Source organism: Periplaneta americana, chromosome 12, assembly GCF_040183065.1.
Source record: "Periplaneta americana isolate PAMFEO1 chromosome 12, P.americana_PAMFEO1_priV1, whole genome shotgun sequence".
In the NCBI taxonomy this organism is placed as follows: Eukaryota; Metazoa; Arthropoda; class Insecta; order Blattodea; family Blattidae; genus Periplaneta; species Periplaneta americana.
The window spans coordinates 42,166,217-42,188,150 of NC_091128.1; the positions used below are offsets into that span (position 1 = coordinate 42,166,217).

Sequence of the window (21,934 nt, forward strand, 5' to 3'; positions counted from 1 at the left end):
TTTATGTTCAGAGTTTGTTGTATCCACACGTGTAATTCCACCGCCGTAGGGCGCGGGGCACTTGCTTCAAATCGAACTTTTATTGTGTTAACACGACGTATAGTAACCATGTTCTGTTCAAATTGTTCGTTGCACTGTCTTTGTATCACTCGAAAAAAAAACTTACAAAAATAAATATATAAACGCAAAAACACTATATATGTAAAAAAAAAAATACACTTGATATGCTCTGTTGTTTATTACGCGACCAAACGACTCGGCACTGTACTCAGTCAGCAACGCTCACGTGCACCATACAACAGTACTCTGCCGTGGTCGAAGCCACACTGTATGATTGCAAGCTATAAAGGACTGTCTACTCATTTCTTTATTTCTCTATTAACAGTACACAAATTAATCATTATCATCACAATTTTAAATACAAATGTAAGTTCAGATATGAACCTACAGGTTGGTTTCAGATAGATGACTGTTTTAATAATTGAACACACTGGTGTAGGGCTTATAAATAAACAGTCTTACTAATAAACCGTGTATAGTTTTTATACTAGACTTATGCAGAGTTGAGACAGAAAACTTTACTAATAAACCATGCATAAGCGATGGACGTATAAACAGCCTGTAACTATACAATGGGAATTGCTTTGCAGTAGTTATATATACGAAACCCCTTGTTTAAGCGTTGTTTATAGAGAAAAAAATGGCCGCCCCTCTAACAGCTGTTCGTATCGACTGTCATTTTATGATGATGTTTGCCTAGTAACCAAAGAAGAACAAACCAAAGAGCACAGAATAATTATAATATTACTGTAGCTTGTACTCTTTGACCAAAATATAATATGGTAATCGATTAGAGCCAGTTGTACTATCGATACTTAACACGCCACACTAGAGCGCTCTACCGGGTGCAATAGAGAACCTCAGATATTCTATTATCTTTAGTAACGAAGTAATGACGAAACTATGACGTAGCTGTGTAACAGTTATACTGTTATACACGACGTATGTAGTGATTATTAGTAAGGAATTTACACACGACTTATAAACGAGCTACTCATTGTATAAGTATAAGACAGTTAAACGTCTGTATATAGAGTTTTTATTAGTAAGACCGACTTATTTGAAAGCAAATATTGCCCCAATACAAGGTGTAGGTTTATTTACTTATCTTTTTGAAAACAATATTAAGGACGAAACGAATTAATGTATCGTGAGAAGTTTAAATTTGAATAAATGTCCTAATCCGAACTGGTTCTTGAGCATTATTGCAACGAGATAACCACACGAGTAAACATTTCAATTCATTGATCCCATTTGTTAGAAAAAGGTAACTATATAGTTACACACTTACTGTGTGTATGTTTATGTAAGTTTAGTCAACAGTCCGAAGACTGGTTGAAACCTCATAAGTGACACCAATAAGACATCACTCATGAGGCAGCTAAGCCAGAAGATAATGGGTAGGGTGATCATTACCTGTCCTTCTCCATTGCATTCATCGCTGACTAGTATCATATTTTACAAATAAGACATTAGATGTATGCGACAATTGAAGCATTGGGCCGAATAACGGTCTATGTTATAGTTTTTCAAAATCGAATTTTTAATGGAATAATGTTCTGTATAGTTTTACACAGCTGTCACAAAAATTGTTTTTCAATATCTGTATCAGAGACACTTCAACACGAATTACAACCACGAAATTCTTGGTTGAAACAACGGTCTATGTCACTAGTCTTCCGTATCCAGTTGTTTACATCGTATCGGAAGTTATTGCACTGGAGTTTGTTCTCTTTACCAATACTGGGTATTTTAACTCTGTGTATCAGGTTTCGGTTTATCTATTACGTAAAATGGACGACTGCAAGACAGTGACGATTTCTACGGTAGATATTGACCGGTTAAATAAATCTAAAATAAAAAAATGGATTCAGACAAATTAATATTAATAATGGAAAGATGTGTCACGAAAGTCGGTGAGGGATAGTGGTCTTGAGTATACAACAAGGAAGACGAAGTCGCAAGTTAGTGCGAAAGATCCTCCAAGAAATGTAAGTTCCTGACTGTTATTTTTGTAGTATTTTATTAGCTGTATTTTAATTTACACTTTACCTAGTGTTAGTTGGTATATTTTTATTTTATTGGGTTATTTTACGACGCTGTATCAACATCTAGGTTATTTAGCGTCTGAATGAAATGAAAGTGATAATGCCGGTGAAATGAGTCCGGGGTCCAACACTGAAAGTTACCCAGCATTTGCCTCTTGGGTTGAGGGAAAACCCCCGAAAAAACCTCAACCAGGTAACTTGCCCCGACCGGGATTCGAACCCACCTGGTTTCGCGGCCAGATGCGCTGACCGTTACTCCACAGGTGTGGACTAGTTGGTATATGTTGCATTTTGTCACTATAGTTTATCTTAGAATTTCATCAAGGTATTTCGTTTGAGGAACAGATTTGTGGAAATTCTTGTAAGGAGATGTGCTCACAGCTTGCCTTTGATGCCAGAAAGGAGCTGTTTAAAATGTATTACTCTCTTACGGGCAGCGTTTAAAAACTGTGATTGTTATTGTGTTTATTATTAATAAAATTTATACTTAACATATAAACTATCTGTTGGGATGGATACTGAACATTCGGGACAGGGGTTCAAATTCCATTTCCCAAAATTTCTCAATTGTAATATTTAATTTTCTTTATTTATTTGTTATTGTTACAACTTTCATTAATTTAATTGTGTCCCTATATCTCAATGCTGCAGTTATTTTCTAAGAATAGTGTTATTATTTGATCAATATTGTATGTTTTTCATAATATGACATTGAGTGTAACTTTAATAAATTACATGTTATTAATTCTACAATGCTTGGGAAAAGTGACATAAGTCAGTTTCCGCAAACCTTTTTTGATAATTTATTGACAACTTACCGAACATCTGCTCGCTTGGAAAAAGAGACATAAGTATTTCTCCGATTACGATAATTCATACAGAAGAAAATCAAATCGACAGAAACCAGTGTGAAGACAGTTTTTTTTTTTTCCTTCTCCTGTCAAATTAACATTTTCGACATGTGCCACTCTTCCCTAGCACTACAGAATTCATATTAATAGACCTATATAGCATTTCAAAATAAATTTCATAATCATTTTGTTCATAATTTAACCTTTTATTGATTTTGTATATTTCATAATATTCTGATTGTATAAAACTGTTTACTGTCTGTATTCCCCAGTAGCATTTCTGTGGAGTTAAAAATGTTACAAACTTGTATGATGTACAATATGACTTGCAATAATATACAATCGCATACTTTACTTAGTGTATAAAATATATTGATAGAATAACGGTCTATGTTGCTCGTCCGATAGTAAATTTATGAGCAGAATTACGATTTTTTGGTCTTCTTGCACAGTTAGCAGATTGTAACATAGACCGTTATTCGGCCCAACGCTTCAATTGTTCTTCCTTTGACACATATCGTCAAGTGAGATGTACTGCCTGATAACAGATGTACAGATACGGAATTAAAATTTGGAGCTCCCATATTGTGTAAGTTTCGCTTACAACAATTGTACATACTCAGTTGCAGTAAGGACAATTAGCCCATTTCATGGGAACAAATTCTGAGTGCGCATGTCACGAAACCGGGTGTATTATCTGGAACCTCCACCAGATGGATCTCCATCTACGACAGGGCTGGCATAATTTAATATTAACTGAAAAGATTTATTGCTCATATTTTAACAATTTGAAAGACATGAGGCAAAGGAATGGCAACATAATCATAATAATAATTACTTCCGTATGTAAACATAATGAAAATATTCACTAATTGACGCTAATTTTAAAGTCATTGGTAGATGCTTATGTTGGTAACGTAATATTGATCATGACATTGGTTTCCATGAAGTTACGACGTCAACAATGGATATAATAAAATTCTGTTGACTAGCTAATAACATTATATTAGTGATAGATATTATTTCATACCAGTAACGTTATACTTAGGCCTACATGATTATTCCTATAATTGACAGTAATATTTTGTGTATTGATATTGATTTTGGTTTCCAAATTGGAATTAACATGCACATTAAAATTTCTAACTGTACCGGTTGAATAGAATATCTCTAAATAGGCTACTGTAGGTGAAAGAAAACATAACCTCGACTACATAATAATTACCCGATTGCATTGGTGTATAGCTAGCTCTTGGATCTAGCTATGAAAGAGTGATTGAAAAGATAAAAAAATTGATATGAGCAATAACTTGCCCGTGTAGTAACATGCCATAGTTTGAACTCCGTGAGTGCATTATTTCCTGGGTTCGAGGCTTGTATACAGATAAGTAATTAGTATGTGTATGAAGGAGTTAAAAATGGCAAAATTTATATACATAATGATTCTTGGCCATAGTAATAAGGAAACTTTGTAAGCGAATTATTTTCTGAGTTCGACTCTTACAAAATTATAAGACATAATTAGGATTTGGTGTAGGGCTTTTGTGTCTAGCTATGGAGTTAAGAATTTGTATTACTGACTACAAAAAATCATTTACGAGAATGGAAGAAGGTAAGAATATTGTAATTCAAACGTAGCCTATTACAGCAAAGGAAAAGTGAAAGAAGTTACCGGAATTTAACTGTTGCCAGTTAAGCATTGTCCTCCAAGTGCAGCACTCCATAAAGATTTGATTGCGTAGCTCTGTGACAAAAGTTGCAGTATATTAATTATTAGGCCTCTTTGTACACCTAGGTAGTTAGGCCTACAATTAGTAGCCTACTCGGATATTATAGTGAACACATTTTTAATTATAACAGGTTACCTCGAATTTTTGTTTATTTATTAAATGTTCCCCTGATGTATGTCTTTTAAAACATATTGTGATCCAAGATGAAATGCAATGGATATGAAGAAACAGAATAAAACGGTAAGTACTTCGCTAATAGTATGTTTTACTTCAATCATGAACACTGCAATTTTATATGTAGGCCTATTTTGAAAAGAAAAAGTGAATTTTCATTAGACCTACATAATAAGACACAAATATCACAACAGAACAAAGGAGTAATTACAACAGTTAATACAAAGTTTCATCTGAAAGTTTAGAATGTCTGAACAGCTGATCGCTAAAATCAGCTGTTAGTTCTGCCGATGCTAGCGACATGGTTGGATTCATTGAGAACCAGATCTCCCTGAGCTTGATTTTAGTACCAACAACATCAAAGGTGCCGACAAGAGTTGTCTCTACTGTATCTTCCTTATACTGTGCTCAGTTCTCCAAAACGGTAGTCCACACGACATCGCTTTGTCAGAAATTGAAATATATAATTTTTCTTCGATCCTTGTCGCAATCCGAAAGGCATTTTAAATGATGCGATGAAAAGTGATCTAATATTAAGAGTAGATGGGTATTTATACACATTGCAGTAAAATAGAATGACAGTAAATTAAATTTGATCTACATTATAAATTTTAAAAAGTCGACACCATGATCCAAACACGGAGCCTTGTTTTTATCGACCAAGCACGATGACACGCAGCTATCGGAACGCTTGTAGAGGAGTGTCATAATCACGGTTATCTTCTCGTGTTCGTTTACTGAACGACTGAACTAAATGAAACATTCGTTGCAGTTGTTCGAAACAATTTTATTTTAAGGAGACACTCAACTTAAAAATTGCAGAAAAAGTGTCATAGAAATGAAAAAAATTAAATTTCTACACTAATTTACGTGACAGAACTAAATCAATATGCAGAATTCTTCCCCTATTCATTGAGAAGTCACAGTCGAATGCACAAAGCCAAAAAATAAAAAATGATAATTAAAAGTGATATTTCAGTTAATTATTGATTAAAAATTGAAATATTTTTTTTTATTTTGAAAAGTATTGGATCTAATGAGCTGAGATTTTGCATGTTACTTTCCATGTGTATATTAAACTTTTTCTCCAAATTTGAAAAAGATTGGTCAAGCAGGAAAAAAGTTCCAAAATATAGTTGAGTGTCCCCTTAAGACAAAAATATTCACCGTCCACGGGGACACAACCCATGATATTCTGCACGTCGCTCAGAAGACGCAAACGACTGAACTACATATTATGACGAGAGACGAACTTTATCATCTGCGTGGCGTGTCGATTTCCTGATGATGGTCCGGTTCCAGTATTATGTGGACAGGGAACGTAAGTACTATAGCAAGCACCTCGCGCTCAAGAGTAACTCGATTTTTTTTTCCATATCTGTACAAGTCAGCCAGAACCTCAGTCAGAAGTAATACTCTGTGTGTAAAAAAAAAAGGTAAAGGTTTCCCCGTAACATGGGGGGCATGGAGGTAGAGCCCCATGCTTTCCACGACCTCGGCACTAGAATGAGGTGGTGTGGTCGGCACCACGCTCTGACCGTCTTTTACCCCCGGGAAAGACCCGGTACTCAATTTTATAGGAGGCTGAATGAACCTCGGCGCCGTTCTGAGAGTTTAGCAACGAGAAAAAGTCCTGTCACCACCTGGGATCGAATCCCGGATCTTCCAGTCCGTAGCCAGCTGCTCTACCAACTGAGCTACCCGGCCGCCAAATACTCTGTGTGTGTGCTTCAAAAAGTAGCGACTTCAGAGATTATATGCACTTGTTGTGTCTATGCTTAAAGGAGCAGGAGTTGTGCCTTTTCTCGGTAAGTAGCGATTTTAGGGCTTCCTACACTTGTTTTTTGTGTGTGCTTTAACCTGACTGTATTTATCATTATATTTGTGCTTGAAGAAGTAGCGGCTGCAGAAGTGATTTGATCTTATTGTTTTTGTCCTTGAATATTGTTATTAAATTTGTCGATGTATCTGTGGTTGAAAAAATGGCGCCCTTGAACTGCTAGAAGAAACAGTGATTAGATTTTTTTTTTGCGCTTAGTTTGAATTACCACTGTTTGCACTTGACGCTGTATCTGTGGTTGAATCATCAGTAGTACTTGGTGCTGTGTCTGTAGTTGAATCATCAGTAGTAGTTGGCGCTGTGTCTATGGTTGAATCATCAGTAGTTTCAGGGTTGGTTGTACTTGGCGCTGTGTCTGTGGTTGAATCATCAGTGGTTTCAGGGCTGATTGTACTTGGCCCTGTATCTGTGGCTGAATCATCAGTAGTTTCAGGGCTGGTTGTACTTGGCGCTGTGTCTGTGGTTGAATCATCAGTGTTTTCACTATCTATTGTGTCGTCACTTGTCGATGGTATAGTAGTCGGTGCAGTTGTTTTTAAAGTTGTTGACTCTGGTATGTTCGTGAGGTTCCATTCCATGATAATACCTTCCCTGTTACACAGCTGGAGATTCAGGTCTGTGATCTTTAACACTTGATCCTTCAAAAAACAAGGCATGGCACTGCCGTTTACTATGTTAACACTGTCGCAGCCAATACCATCCAGTCCGTACACCGTGACCGCATCCAGGATGGGAGAGCTTGTTGAGTAGTTGCAGGAGCTCTGGATTTCCACTCCTTGTTCGGTAGCCGTAAATGAGAAGTCGAGGTCAGAATCTACGTAGAGACTACCTGAAGCATCACACCTGTTACTGACAGTACACTTCAAAGCCACAAGCAGTGTGTAGGGACTGGAAAGTGTTTCCTTGACGATAACTTTTGGTTCCTGAAACAATTCAGTAGACAGTTTGAAATGTTATCAGATGTATGGTTGTTGACATTACCATACAAATGTGTTATGAATACGGTTCAAATTTTCGATTTTAACATATATTAGACTCTAAATTTTCTTTACTTCTAATTCTAATATTTCAATCAAGTTTCCAGTTTCATGTCCCCTAGATTCAAATATATAAATATTATTTAACCTAAAAGCTGTTAAATGGAACTTTTTAACATAAAAGTGCCAGGGAATGATTCTCAAATCCCTGTAATTGAGTGAAACGTTTAATCTATACTGTTTTTATTGTCAGTGTGAGGATGGTTGGGACCGTAAGGATGTTTGAGGTTTGAAATAAAATTCTGATATTCCTTTTCATTTCTGTCTTTATAGGCCTACTCCCTGCATTTAATTTAACAAGACAGAGCCTTCTCTATTACTTCATTATTTTATTACTTTCTCATTCTATGAGGCCTAGTCTCGAGACAAGAATGCAATTGATAGTCCTAAGATTCACGAGTTTTTAAAATTGTAATGAGTAATAATAATAATAATAATAATAATAATAATAATAATAATAATAATAATAATAATAATAATAATAAAATAATAATAATAATAATAATAATAATAATAATAATAATAATAATAATAATAATGTGATTACAGAGAATTTGATTCATTTGGAAGTTAATATCATAGTTAAATACTTCCGAATTAAATTATGATAAATTATCTTTCTGTCTTTATACTCCCTGCATTTAATTTAACAAGACAGAGCCTTCTCTATTACTTCATTATTTTATTACTATGAGGCCTAGTCTCGAGACAAGAATGCAATTGATAGTCCTAAGATTCACGAGTTTTTGAAATTGTAATGAGTAATAATAATATAATAATAATAATAATAATAATAATAATAATAATAATAATAATAATAATAATAATAATAATAATAATGTCATCACAGAGAAGTTGATTAATTTGGAAGTTAATATCATAGTTAAATACTTCCGAATGAAATTATGTTAAATTAACTTTCTGTCTTTATACTCCCCGCTTTTATTAATCGTCCTCATTTGTGTACGTACCGGTATAATAATAATTATTGGTTAAATTAAAATTAAGATAAATATTTCGTTGAGCTTTTACATTTATCGTATATATTCCCAGCCTGAGGGGAGCAGCGAGGCTGTTATCACTTGCGTGATGTAGCGTGGGTGATTACCATATTGACAGAAAGTGTGAGCAAATGTCTCGAATGTCAAACGTTTCACATGAAAAATCAGCGTCGTAAACTTTACACATATTTCCTCATTACATGGTTCATATAATTTTCCACAACTGAGTTCATGTTATCAATGATATTCTCGTGTAGTTTATTATCTCGAACTCTCACTTACAACACATACAAAAATAAATAGGCTGACATTCTGTGTACCTAACTAAGAGGAAACACTTTTATATTCTGTCCGCCGAGCTAGCTGTGTGGTACCACGTTCGATTCCCGGCAAGATTAGATATTTTCGTGTAAAATTTCTACCTCGGGACTAGGAGAGATGGCGGTGCACAACTTCAAATCACCAATATGCCTGGGTTAAATTCCAAATCTCTCCTCAGTGCAAATGAAAAGAAGGTAGATGTCACTGTTGATAGTTATTCGTCCGTCAGATAGGAACGTTAAGCTGGCGGACCCCTTGGCGCTATTCGACAGGAGTAGGCTGTGCCTGCACCGGGTTTCCCCTTCTTCCTTCCTCATCTCTATCATTATCACTGTTTCCATTTTTTTTTTCATAAAAATGTCCTTCCTGTGCACGTGCAGTCTAAAACGAAATTGTATCTTCTTATTTACTATGTATGCCTAAAGAGTAAATGATTTCATTGCCGTATGTATTGTAAACGGTAGTTCAAGAAAAACTACAAACATAAACATGCGTGGTAACAAGATAAATATTGAACTGTCTCTATACATTAACTTTATTTCTAGTAGTAAGAAAGCAGATAATGGATCACGTCTTTTGAGTAACTTACAAACCTTAAGTAGAGGTCTGTAAAATTGTGACTTTCATACTGTTCAACGTGGTGCAAGATATTTATGTTTTTTCACCTTTTTACAAATACAGGAGCATCTATAATTTCAGAGCTTCTTATCGGCTTTCTCATAAGAAAGGGAAATAATTTATCTGTTAGATCAGTTACCAAGAGCTATTCTTCAAGACTGGAAATACAGGCAAGAAAAGGGATCTACTAATCAATTACCAAGAGTTATTCTCCAGGACTGGAAATGCAGGCATAAAAAGGTGATCGATATCGAATGTGTAACAAGAGATATTTTCCAGGATTGGAGATCTAGATAAGGAAAGATAAATCTATCTGTTGAATGCGTAAAAAAAGCTATTCTCCAGGGCTAGAAAGTCCACAAATAAGTAAGAATTAGAGAACTTCTCCTGGAGAATATCTCTTGTTACACATTCGATATCGATTACTCTTTTTTGCCTGCATTTCCAGTCCTGGAGGAGAACTCTTGGTAATTGATCTAACAGATCCCTTTCCTTGCTTGTATTTCCAGTCTTGGAGAATAAAAGCCCATTCACAATGAAAATTAAACATAACCGTAACATAAACACAGAGGTTTGCGCCCAGGTTACCAAATGGGATCATTCACAATGATTCACATAAACACTGACATTAACATTACCGTAAGACGTTAACATGAAAGTTTGCAAACTCCAAACTTTCATGCTTATGCTTACGTGATTTGCAAACAGTACACAATCGTGGAGCGCTGAAGTATACGACAGAATATGAGGAAATGACGTCGTTATGTTTCCATGGTTACCAAGTATCTTTGCGGTTATGTTTATGTCCCCATCGTGAATGTTCTTGATTTTACCGTAACGTTTACTTTTTTAAGTTAACGCTTGCGTTATGTTTAATTTTCGTTGTGAATGAGCCTTAACTCTTGGTAACGCATCCAACATAATTATAGATTCCGTTTTTCTTGCCAGGAGCTCCAGTCTGAAAAATAAATCTGATTTGCATACAGATTCACCCTTTCTTGCCCTTATCTCCAGTCCTGGATGATAGCTCCGATAGTGGATCCAACAGATAGATTTTCCTTTTCTTTACTGAATCTCCAGTCTTGAAGTAGGCTGTAATTCTTTGTAGATGAACTAACAAATAAATTCCATTTTCTGATCTCCAGTACTAAAGTAACGTATCTGAAACATCTTTGCTTTCCCTGATGATGAATCCAATAAAATTGGTCGTGAAATAGAATGTTTCTGCATTTAATATGTTTTTAAAGCCTAAAAATCTCTAAACACAGTACAACTTACCTGGACAGGTATAATGAAGCCACCTCGAACTAAAACGACCAACTGCTTATCCAAGCTGAAAACGGTAATTTCCTGCCGTCCTGTGCCATTGTTAACCTTGTTACCACCAAGGAAGTGGTACCACGTGGTGTTCTCATTCGGAAGGTACACCGGGACAGTCACGGCATCTGAATAGAAGGCGGGTCGTACAAGGAGGGCGGATCCCAGCATGTATTGTTCATCTAGTGTCCACGTTGTGTTGTCGGCTGGAAAGTCGAAGAACATGGGTCTTGCAACTGGCACTCCTGTCAAACTGGCTTCGTAAAACAAGGTATACAAATAGGCCAACAAAGAATATCGCATCTCTAGAGCGGTCTTTACTGCTGAGCGGCAGTATCCGCTTGCGAGGTTCAGAGGATCTCTCAGAGGAAGCACGGATGATACGCGTATCAGTGGCAGCATGGTGCTCATGTGGTACCACCTACAACAAAGATAAATTCACAATGCGAAGTTAGAGGTAAACATAACGACGTGAAGTACACAGACACATAAAGGAAATGTGATCATTAGGGACCGGATTTTTATGTAATACCAAGGTGTGAAATATGTACAGGGACATCATTTTATTTTTACTTCAATTTTTATTGTACCTGAGTTTTTTAATGTACTTCACTCCCACCCCCTCTACTAATGAAGTTCAAACTGTCCTCCAGATAGAAACAAGGCCGCATAATATAGTAAACAGAACTGAGTTAGTGAGTATAGTACGTTCCAGAAATATGTTCGCGTTTTCCAGTGACGAAAGAGCTTTCAATATTGAATCATATTTTCGCACAGGTACTGTCTGTTTGCCTACGTCGCATCCCGATTTCCCCCACCTGCTTCTGTACGCCCCTCTGTAAAAGCTGAGCTGTCTTAGCTCTTTTCTGAAAACATTAATTTCTGTTAGGAATTGGACGTTTACGTAATATTATACAACTGTTTAAAATAACTTAAATAAAAGGGCCTCGTTAAGTAATTAACTGTCACGTGATTTCCCCTCTTTCTACGATCCTGCGGCATAACCACTTGCACGGACAGTAGATAGCATGTCTGAGTAATTTTATCTGTGCGGATCGGGCAGAAGTGAAGATTGAATTTACAGTACGTAAGGTACTCTTTTATAGAGTAGGTACAGAATTATTTCAACATGAGTTACTAGTACGAAGGACGAAACTAGCAATTGGAATTAGATGCAATAGTCTATAGTGCGATAATATGCACAAAAGAACTGAAGTCTATATCGAAATGAACGTCCACCATTTTCAAATATGTGTTTAAATACCCATATTATAATTATTTTTCAATTTAACTTCATTCTCTAAATTGTACGCTAATGTGCTGTAGACAGTATAATATACACTGCATAATGAATACGTTCGCATGGATAACTCAGTTCGTGAGTAAAAACACTTATTATTAATACAGTACTGTATTAAGATTAAACAAAAACCTAATGAAAATTATCGAACTCAAAATCGCGATATTTCCTAGTTTACGTAAATGGATGAACTACTTTTCTTCCTTCCTATACCTAGTAAAGTGATTTGTTTGTGTTTTACGCCAGTATCATCGAACTACAGCCGTGGAAGGGGATGGCAATCTGTGTTTCCGGTTCTCTAAAGTATAGCCAGGTTAATATTAAAAATGTTAGTAAAAATAAAATGATGTCTCTGTACATATTTATGTAAGAAAAATAAGCTGAATATGTACCAAAATATGTAAAATCATGAAAATATTTAATATCAATATCTGGCAGGTATAGGATAGGTAAGACTCTCCAGTTGTGATTTCATAGAGCACCCGACTTTTTTACCGCACACTTGACAAATTACTATTTTTCCATCCGTAGTGAAAGCTTCGTCCATCGCAATCCATGATTTTATTTTTGTCGTTAGGGTTGAATATACAGGGGCAATTTTAGTTAGTTAAAAGCAGTAGATAAACTCACTTGCACTTTATACTGTAAGTATTAAAACTAGAGAATTGAGAGAAATGAATGACACAACAGTACTGCAAGCACTGTTTCGCTTTACTGGATTAAGAGAAAATAAGAGGAGATGTGGGACACATGCATTTTAGCTGCTCCTTGTAAGAAACAAAGTACCTACTAAAACCTCAAACTATAGGCATTTACAAACTGTTGTTTGAAAAGTGACATTCCTATCTCATTCAGAAGAGTAGAATTATTCCAGCCGAGAACCATACTTTTTAATTGCTCAGAAAATCCTATTTCCGTATAGGTCTACTAAATCTAAAGTAAAGACGTCAAGCAATAACCTGAAAGCTATTTATTTTAATCTTTCAAGTTTATTCCTTTACTCCATCTTCTTTTCAAACATCGGCTACTTTATTGCGGCTCATATCAGACTTGACACAGGTTTTCCATGGAAGGATTAGAAAGAGGGTGAGTAAGGTTGCAAATTGCATGGGAATGGCTTGTTAAGACTGGTGCAGAACAATTATAGTTTGAGACAAATCATGTCGTCCTCGTCCCACTCCACCGCATGAAGGCAACGCTACTTTCTGAGTGATTTTTACAATACAAGGTAGTTGTATGAGAAAGGTTGCCTTTTGTTCATTCATATTTACAGTGGGTGGTATGGGGTGAGTACCTCTATTACTTCCTGGAACTAAGGACGTTATGTTTCGTCCCGAAATATATCCTTTCTTGGATACGTAAAAAGACTTTTTAAATCTGTATATTTCAAATTGTAAACTTCCCCAGCAGACATTTATGTTTTCCTTTTAGAGAAGTAAAAATGAATAAATCCCCTAAATATGTAGATTTATGTAATACCAAGCCATAATATGTAATGTGGAGTAAATATGTAAAAATATGTAGTATCAAATTTTAATATATTGATAGTAATTACAAGATTCCCAAAGATTTGTTATTTATATACGATTAGGTCGAAAGGAATATAATATATAATTACATAAAAATCCGGTCCCTAGTGATTATCGTAAATGAGGAACGAGTAGGCAAGGAACAACCTCTTATATGCTATGTGATTTTGTCGACTGTGACGAAAACACATGGAACAGTACGATGTTGGGTTTATCCAGTGCTTTGTTTTCATTTTCAGTATTGTGATTGAGCGAAGGCAAATAAATTTAGCCGAATTTTAACTTAAAAGCTTGGAGCTATTTACGTCGTTACAGTTGCATTTCTTGAATGTATTCCGAATGGTTGTATTTAATGGTATGGTTATTAGCGCCCATGTCAACATAACCTTGAAGTGTAAGTTTTCGTTGTAAACAAGGCTTAACTGTACATAGATTCCATCTCATATACTAATCGTGTCCGATCCGTAACACTTTCGTTAACATGGCTTGATTATGATTGGTGGAATGGTTGCAAGATCTTCGTCGTTAAAAGTTTGATTGTCTTTAAAATTTTGTTTAATGGAACAGGCTTTAAGATTTTTTGTAAACGTTAATATATACAGAGTGGCGCAAAACTAACTACACTTATTTCACTCTTGTTAATTTTGAATAATTTGAACATGACATAGGCCCTACAAACAAATTACAGTACACATCACTTTTTATGTTCAAACTGTCTCCCTTCGTCATCAATACACCGTTGAAGTCTACCTGGAACACTCTGACACATATGCAAACACAGCTGAATGTTGTTGTCCAGATTGTGGAAGGGTCCTCAATATAACCAATCAGCTCTTCAACAGTTTGTGGTTTTCTTCGTCTTTAACCATACCCCAAAGGAAGAAATCCATTGGAGGATCGTGGTGGGAATTCAACTGTAGCACAACGGTCAAGTACCCTTCCATTGAAAACATTATCAAGGTACGTCCTACAAGCTGTAGCGTAATGCACAGGAGCTCCATCAATGCAATATCCTTTTGATTGACCGACGTGATGTTTCTGGAAACTCTACCGATAATCATCTTGTGGACTTTTTTGGACTAGCCATAACAGCCAGACAGATATTGAGTTCATTTTCCTCAGTTCGTGCTGTCCTAGGTCGCCCACTGCGAGGTGCATTCAAATCAGAACCTTCAGTTTCAAATTTATGAATTAAATTGTAAACAGGCTTAAGTGTGGTGGATTTGACTCGAAATGTTCTCTCCACTCCCTCAGTACAGCACTTACACCGCTTATAAATAAATGAGTCATTTGTTAACACTACGCGTTATTTCCTATTTCCTACCAACCAAATCAACGTACGAAGTACGTCCTACCAACCTAGAAACATACATTCCCTAAGTGTGTAGCTACTTTTGCGCCAACCAATATGCAGGGCATAAGTGCCATTATTTTAATTGATGATTGTTCATGTCATAAGGAAGAAAAAATGTCCTCACAATTTTTTTCTAATTGCAATATTTAACTAATTATTAAAGTTTACAATATTAGGCGTTTGGCAACGTTGCTGGATGGGAGGAGGGAGTTTACAAGTACACAAGTACAGCTCAAGCGGGTGCAGACATACCGGTACAAAACAGATGTTCTTTTCTAATGCAAGGGAGGACCGTTGTTTACATAAAACGAGCAGGAAATACAAACTTTCAATCTCATTAATAGAAGTTTATGGTCAATTTCCATTTTATTTAACAATATTGGAAATATTGTTCCATTTTTAATTGTACGTCTAAAAATGAACAATAATGGTTTACTACACAAAATTATACGAACTTTTTTTTAAATTTAATATTTTAATCTTTCCCGCTTCCATAAAGCAGTACCATTTTTAAAGAAATTTCTGTTTGTGTGATTTTCGAAACGAGGTAAGAGACTCCTAGTTTCTAATAATCGTTGAGAAACCGCTACAAAAGTTCGCCGATTAGATAACCTTCATTGCAGAAAACATTGACGGTACATCTTCTTGCGTCACTTGAATTACGACGACTTTCTCCATAAATTAATAACATATGATATTCCTAAACTGTGAATGACATTGTAAGCTGTTTATCGAATACCTGGTACCGAACTGCCATCTGCTCGGCAGTAGAGCTATGGACAGGGAGCCTGAACTCAGCTGACTCGTACTTACGTCTATGCAGAGCACTGCCTGCCGAACACGTTGCCACGTCTCTCACGCCAGAATATTAACAAATTGAAGAATGTAACTTTATTTAATTTCACGAAAACGTAATAGAATACACAAATATGTATTTAAACTAGTATTAACTCTTTGCTAGATATACCTACGGATGTAATTGTTTTCGTAATTTTACTAACGATATAAGCACTATAACGCGAATAAAATAAGAGAAGAAATATTTTTTCCTGGGAAAATGATCGAGTTCTGACCCTATGTTGTATGGACATTTTTTGATCCTGACGGCTGTGGAAAGGACGGCACTTATACACTCTGTATATTTTATGTACTGGTGTTGAATGTAGTTGGTGAAACAGATCGTAAGACTTTGACAACCGTTAAAGTTTGACATTATTTAATATGTTTCAATTTTGATTGGTAAAACTGACATATACTGTTTTCGCTGTAAGAAAAATCCTAATGTAAACACAAGCACGTGGCTTGTCATACCCGTGATTGCCTCACAGTCAAAACACTCATACGACGCAGAAAAATATAGTCCGTATTTGGAAACCATAATCTTGTATTATTTGAAAATAAAAAATTGAATTCTAGTTGATAAATACAATGAAACATATAACTTCACTCATATGTAAACCGATATGTAAAAGAAAAGCTACTTTTATATTTTGTTGTGTACTATGAACGCGGATGAATACAAACAGTAATACCGAGGTAGTCTGTTCTTGTAACAAGCTGGCGTCACTTGAGCTCGTAGTTGTTCACGTTAAGCACGTGATACTGAAGTATGGCTTCTGCATCCTCGGTGTGTGTCGTTATTAAACATAAGAGTGGAAACCCTCTCAAAACAGAGAAAAACAAATAGTCTTAAATGTATATAATAAGTTATGTGAGTTTTAATTAGAGTAATTATAAAGTAAATGTTTCCTAAGCAAACGAATGCATAGTAGTGAGGTTAGGCCTACTTGACGATTGACGGGAAATGTTTAACATGAAACAGAATGTACAACAGTAGGCGGGAACACATACTGAGAATCTATGGCGCCAAACAGTGGCCAATGAAGCCTCACTTCAGTTACGTGCTATTGTTTACATTAGGATTTTTCTTACAGCGAAAAATTATAGTTATAAATCTGACATTCACTGGGGTACCTCGATTATTATTATTGATGAAACACTCAGTTCAGCTGAGGCTTTTGGAAATCGTTAAGACTTGTGCATTCTTTAATGTATCTTCATTATAGTTTATGAAATCTTATGTAAGGCCTATAAAATTGTTATTTTTTATTTTCATTTAGATATACTGTTTATAGTAGACGAAGCTAGCTGCAAAAAGTTTAACAATCTCAAGAATTTGACATTCGTTAAGATATCTTGATTATGATTTATGAAAATGTCTTATGATTTAGAGTTAAACGGAAGACAATCATCAAACATCTGGCATTGAGATGTCCTGATTGTTAGTGAAGAAACATAACTTTCGACAATCGCTAAAACTTTGATAAAACTGTGGTTGCTGAAATCGTGTGCAGTTTTAATACAAGGACATCATTTTATTTTTACTTCAATTTCTATTGTACCTGAGTTTTTGAATGTACTTCACTCCCACCCCTTCTACTAATGAAATTCAACCGTCCTCCACACAGATCCAAGACCGCATATATAGACATAGTAGCCGTACGGTGATAGTAAACAGTACGTTCCAAAATATGTTCGCGTTTTCCATTGACGAAAGAGCTTTCCATATTGAATCATTTTCGCACAGGTACTGTCGTCTATTTGCCTACGTCGTATCCCGGTTTCCCCCACCAGCTTTTATTCGCCAGCTAGTGGCTGGGCTGTCTTAGCTCTTTTCTCAGAACATTAATTTCTGTTAGGAATTGCACGTCTACGAAATATAATACAACTGTTTTAAATAACTTGAATAAAAGGGCCTCCTTAAGTAATTAACTGTCACGTGATTTCCTCCCTTTCTACGACCATACGACATAACCGCTTGCACGGACAGTAGATAGCATGTCTGAGTAATTTTATCTTTTCGGATCGGGCAGAAGTGAAGATTGAATTTACAGTACGTTAGGTAATCTTTCATATAGTAGGCACAGAATTATTTCAACGTGAGTTACTAGTACGAAGAACGAAACTGATAATTGGGATTAGGTACAATAGTCTATAGTGCGATAATATGCACATTAGAACTGAAGCCTGTATCGAAATGAACGGCCACCATTATCAAAAATGTATTTAAATATCCATATTATGATTATCTTTCAATTTAACTCATTCTCTATATCGTACGCTAATGTGCTGTAGACGGTATAATATACACTACATAATGAATACGTCCGAATGAATAGCTCACTTCGTGAGTAAAAACACTCATTGTTAATACTGTACTGTATTTTGATTAAACAAAAACCTAACGAAAATGATGAAACTCAAAATCGCGATATTTCCTAGTTTACGTAAATGGATGAACTACTTTTCTTCCCTCCTATACCCAGTAAAGTGATTTGTTTGTATATTAAGTACGCCAGTATCATCGAACTCCAGTAGTGGAATGAGGTAGCAAACGGTGTTGATCCAAAGGTAGAGCCAGGTTAATATTAAAAATGTTAGTAAAAATAAAATGATGTCCCTGTAAAATGCAATGAAGATTCGCAATGCAGGCCTGCAGAGTGCTGGCAACTGACCTCAGACATAACTCTTCGTCGTATTCCCCCCCGGAGCCGCAGACAGGTCCTCCGCTGGCCAAGGGAACGCCAGCCAGGCCCAGACCCAGGGCGGTGCTGAGGGCCTTCTTCATGTTGTTCCACGTGCACTCCACGTCAGCCACAGCGTGCGCATGACTGCCGGCAATGGCACCAGTTCCGGTGAAGGTAGCAGCACTGAGCACAAGATGAGTTTCCAAGTTCAGGTTCGAGGCAACGGTCTTTGCGTGCTGAAGACCGTATTCGTTGTGTTTCAAATAGTGGGGCGTGTCCCCGTCGCGGGCCATCCACCACAGCGTTCCTTTCGAAAGAGAACCCTGAAACACAAGCGTGTTGCATTGACCAAGGTATCTATTAGCCTACACCAGCGTTTCTCAAACTATGGTCCGCGGACCACCTGTGGTCCTCGAGGTCTGTCCCTGTGGTCCTTCAAAAAAAGACAGAAGAAAAATAAAATTCAAACGAATTGTGTATCGTACTATAGCTGAAAATCTCAGAGTCTGGAAATGACACGTGGCAATTAATCACCTTTCACTTTTTCTCCTAGTACTGACATTTAATGAAATTTATTACTCTACCTGTCTACTGACTTCCCACTCTACTCTCAGCAACAAAAGAAAGATTTAAAGCACTATGAAGGTGGCGTTTCTCGCCATCTTTTCCCTGCACATCTGGCGCCTGTAACCTATCCAGAGACCACCCGAATTCATAACAGAGGACCAAAGTACCGAATCTTTTCATGATTTCTGACTTTCTTAATAGTTTTGCCGACACCCAGTCTGCACATTGAAATGATCACGTACTGTACGTCGTAATACAACTCTGAGGTCACAATTTGATACTTATTTTCCAAGTAAACATGACGAATTTTTATGGGTTCGTGATCCCTTTCATTGCGATATTGAAAATAACAAACTTTCACTGTATGAAAGACAACAATTAATTGAACTCTCGAATGACACCGGACTTAAAATGAAATTCCAAGCGGAAGGTATGGTTAATTTCTGGACCTCATCATAAGTGAAAAGAGAATATAGTGAATTGTACAATGGTGCTTTAGAGAGTATAATTCAGTTAGCTTCTACGTATCTGTGTGAGAAAGGGTTTTCATCACTAACTGTAATAAAAACAAAGTACTGAAATCGACTCGATGTATGTGACGATCTCCGACTTAAGCTTGCCAGCATACATCCAAGTACAGAACAACTGTGCAAGAATCGGCAGGCTCACCCATCTCATGAACGTGATTACCAACATTTATTTTTTTTTTTTTAGTTAATTAGGCCTAGTTGAAGATTATCTAAACTCTAATATCTTAAATTATTTAAAAAAACGAAAATGAATTTTCTTCTATTAAAATTATCTTAATTAGTTAATACTAATATAAAATTAATTGAATTAAATTAATTTTATTTAATTTATTCTATTTTAAAATACAAGTATACTGGTATTGAAATATGCTACAAAAATGATAAATTTGCTTTCGATGGGAACAAGAGTAAGGTGGTTCGCGGAACTGTTCTGACTTTAAAAAGTGGTCCCCACTTCTAAAAAGTTTGAGAAACACTGGTCTACACCAATATAATATTATTATGGCTGTTAAAAACTGACTGGAGTTCATTCATGAAAACAAAAAAATCAGAACTCACTCAACACTCACTCACTCACTTATCCACTCACTCAGACGAGAGTTCTTGAGAGCAAAGAGTTGTCTCCTATAGGCCTATACTTCGAGCATACGTACAATAATGTGGAATATTTTCTTACAAAACAGTGCAGTGATAGCCTAACTAACGTAATAGTGTTGAGAATTACATGTCTTTAAAATATGCGTGTAAATATACAATATTTTTAACATGCACTTATTATATGAATAAAATTAAATAGGCTATCTGACACGCTAACCGTAATAAGGCTCCCGAAAAACTCAAAACACTTGCCATATAATAAAAGTACTCTGCCACACAGGTAGCGTACGAGAAACACAATGTGAAGTTCAAGAATTCATTTCGGAAGCTAACGTAAAAGTAATGAATAAAACGAGCTTGTATTTGAATCTGCAACTGATATACATATTGTGACAGCGACGTGAGATTCGAACTCACGACCAGCGTCCCGCAAGAAAGCAGATCGCACAGGCTGCACGGAACATTGAGTGACGTCGCGCGGTGGAGAGAAGAGAGAGGGTGTATTACGTCACGCGACGAGTTTGCGCGCGCATCTGCTGCTGGTAGAGAGGAGAGGGCTCTGGATTTCTCTGGAATGCCATCTCTAGAGACGGGTGGAACCTTCGAGGTTACGTCGCTGTGGTTATAAATTACGGTCGCGAAGGAACGACAGCAGTTTCTGAGTTTTCAGTTATTCAGTCAGTGAGAAAGCCAGAGCAAGGAAGCCAGTCTTGTGTACCGGAGTTCGACTCGAGTGTGCGTCCGCATCTGCGTCAGCATCCGAAGGCCTGAGTTCGAGTGCAGTGGACCGCAGTTGGAGGGACCTGAGTTCGAGTGCAGTGGACCGCAGTTGGAGGGACCCGAGTTCGAGTACAGTGAACTGTCTCTGAAGGTCTGTGGTTCGAGATACTGTGAACTCGAGTGACTGAGGTAGAAGAACTGTGAACTGAGAACTGGTAGTTCTGATTTGTAAATAGTGCTTTGTAAATATTAGTTAAGATTAACAGTTCATTGTTGTGCGTAATAGTCCAAGTAAATTATCATTGTCGTCGGTGGAGTGCTATAACGAATACTGTGTTGAGTGAGGATCCAATTGTTGACGAGAGCGTTTAAGGTGAATTGTAGAAAGGAATTACTGTTGTGACAAATAAATTACATTATTGGTACTAATAAAATTCACAATATTTTATTATGGAGAAATAGTAGCTGTAGAACACAGAAACTTCAAGCGAAGTCCCTCATCGTTTTATCAATGGTTTAAGGCAGCGACCGGCATTTCAATGTGGCATGCGGCAGCTTACGTTATAGTTATGCAGGGGCAGTTTCACAGGGAGGTTCACTACTGCATCCCTCCACCCACACTCATCCCACGTACATACACAAGTAATTGTAACTGCCGATCAGCATGTCTGTTTCCAAACCATTAAATGTAAAGGGTGCAGCAAAGCGAATATTTGTAGAAGAATGGGAAGAGAAATTATTTTGTTTTGCACAGGAAGAAAATGTAATATGTTTGTTATGTCCTAAACTACTTAAAGGGTTTCATATTACCAC

The 21,934-nt window shown here is 36.5% G+C and overlaps 1 protein-coding gene across 1 annotated transcript in view; it reads right to left on the reverse strand.

The window, feature by feature from the left end:
* Nucleotides 1-349: 349 nt before the first annotated feature.
* LOC138710338 (lysosomal alpha-glucosidase-like) overlaps nt 350-21,934 on the reverse strand; it is a 55,660-nt gene continuing 34,075 nt past the window's right edge. Inside the window, exons 6-8 of the mRNA XM_069841152.1 lie at nt 18,696-19,030; nt 10,959-11,418; nt 350-7,626 (exon numbers count right to left, since the gene is read on the reverse strand). Of these exons, the coding sequence (XP_069697253.1) occupies nt 6,898-7,626; nt 10,959-11,418; nt 18,696-19,030 (1,524 nt within the window). The 3' untranslated portion in view covers nt 350-6,897. The remainder of the gene's footprint in view (nt 7,627-10,958; nt 11,419-18,695; nt 19,031-21,934) is intronic.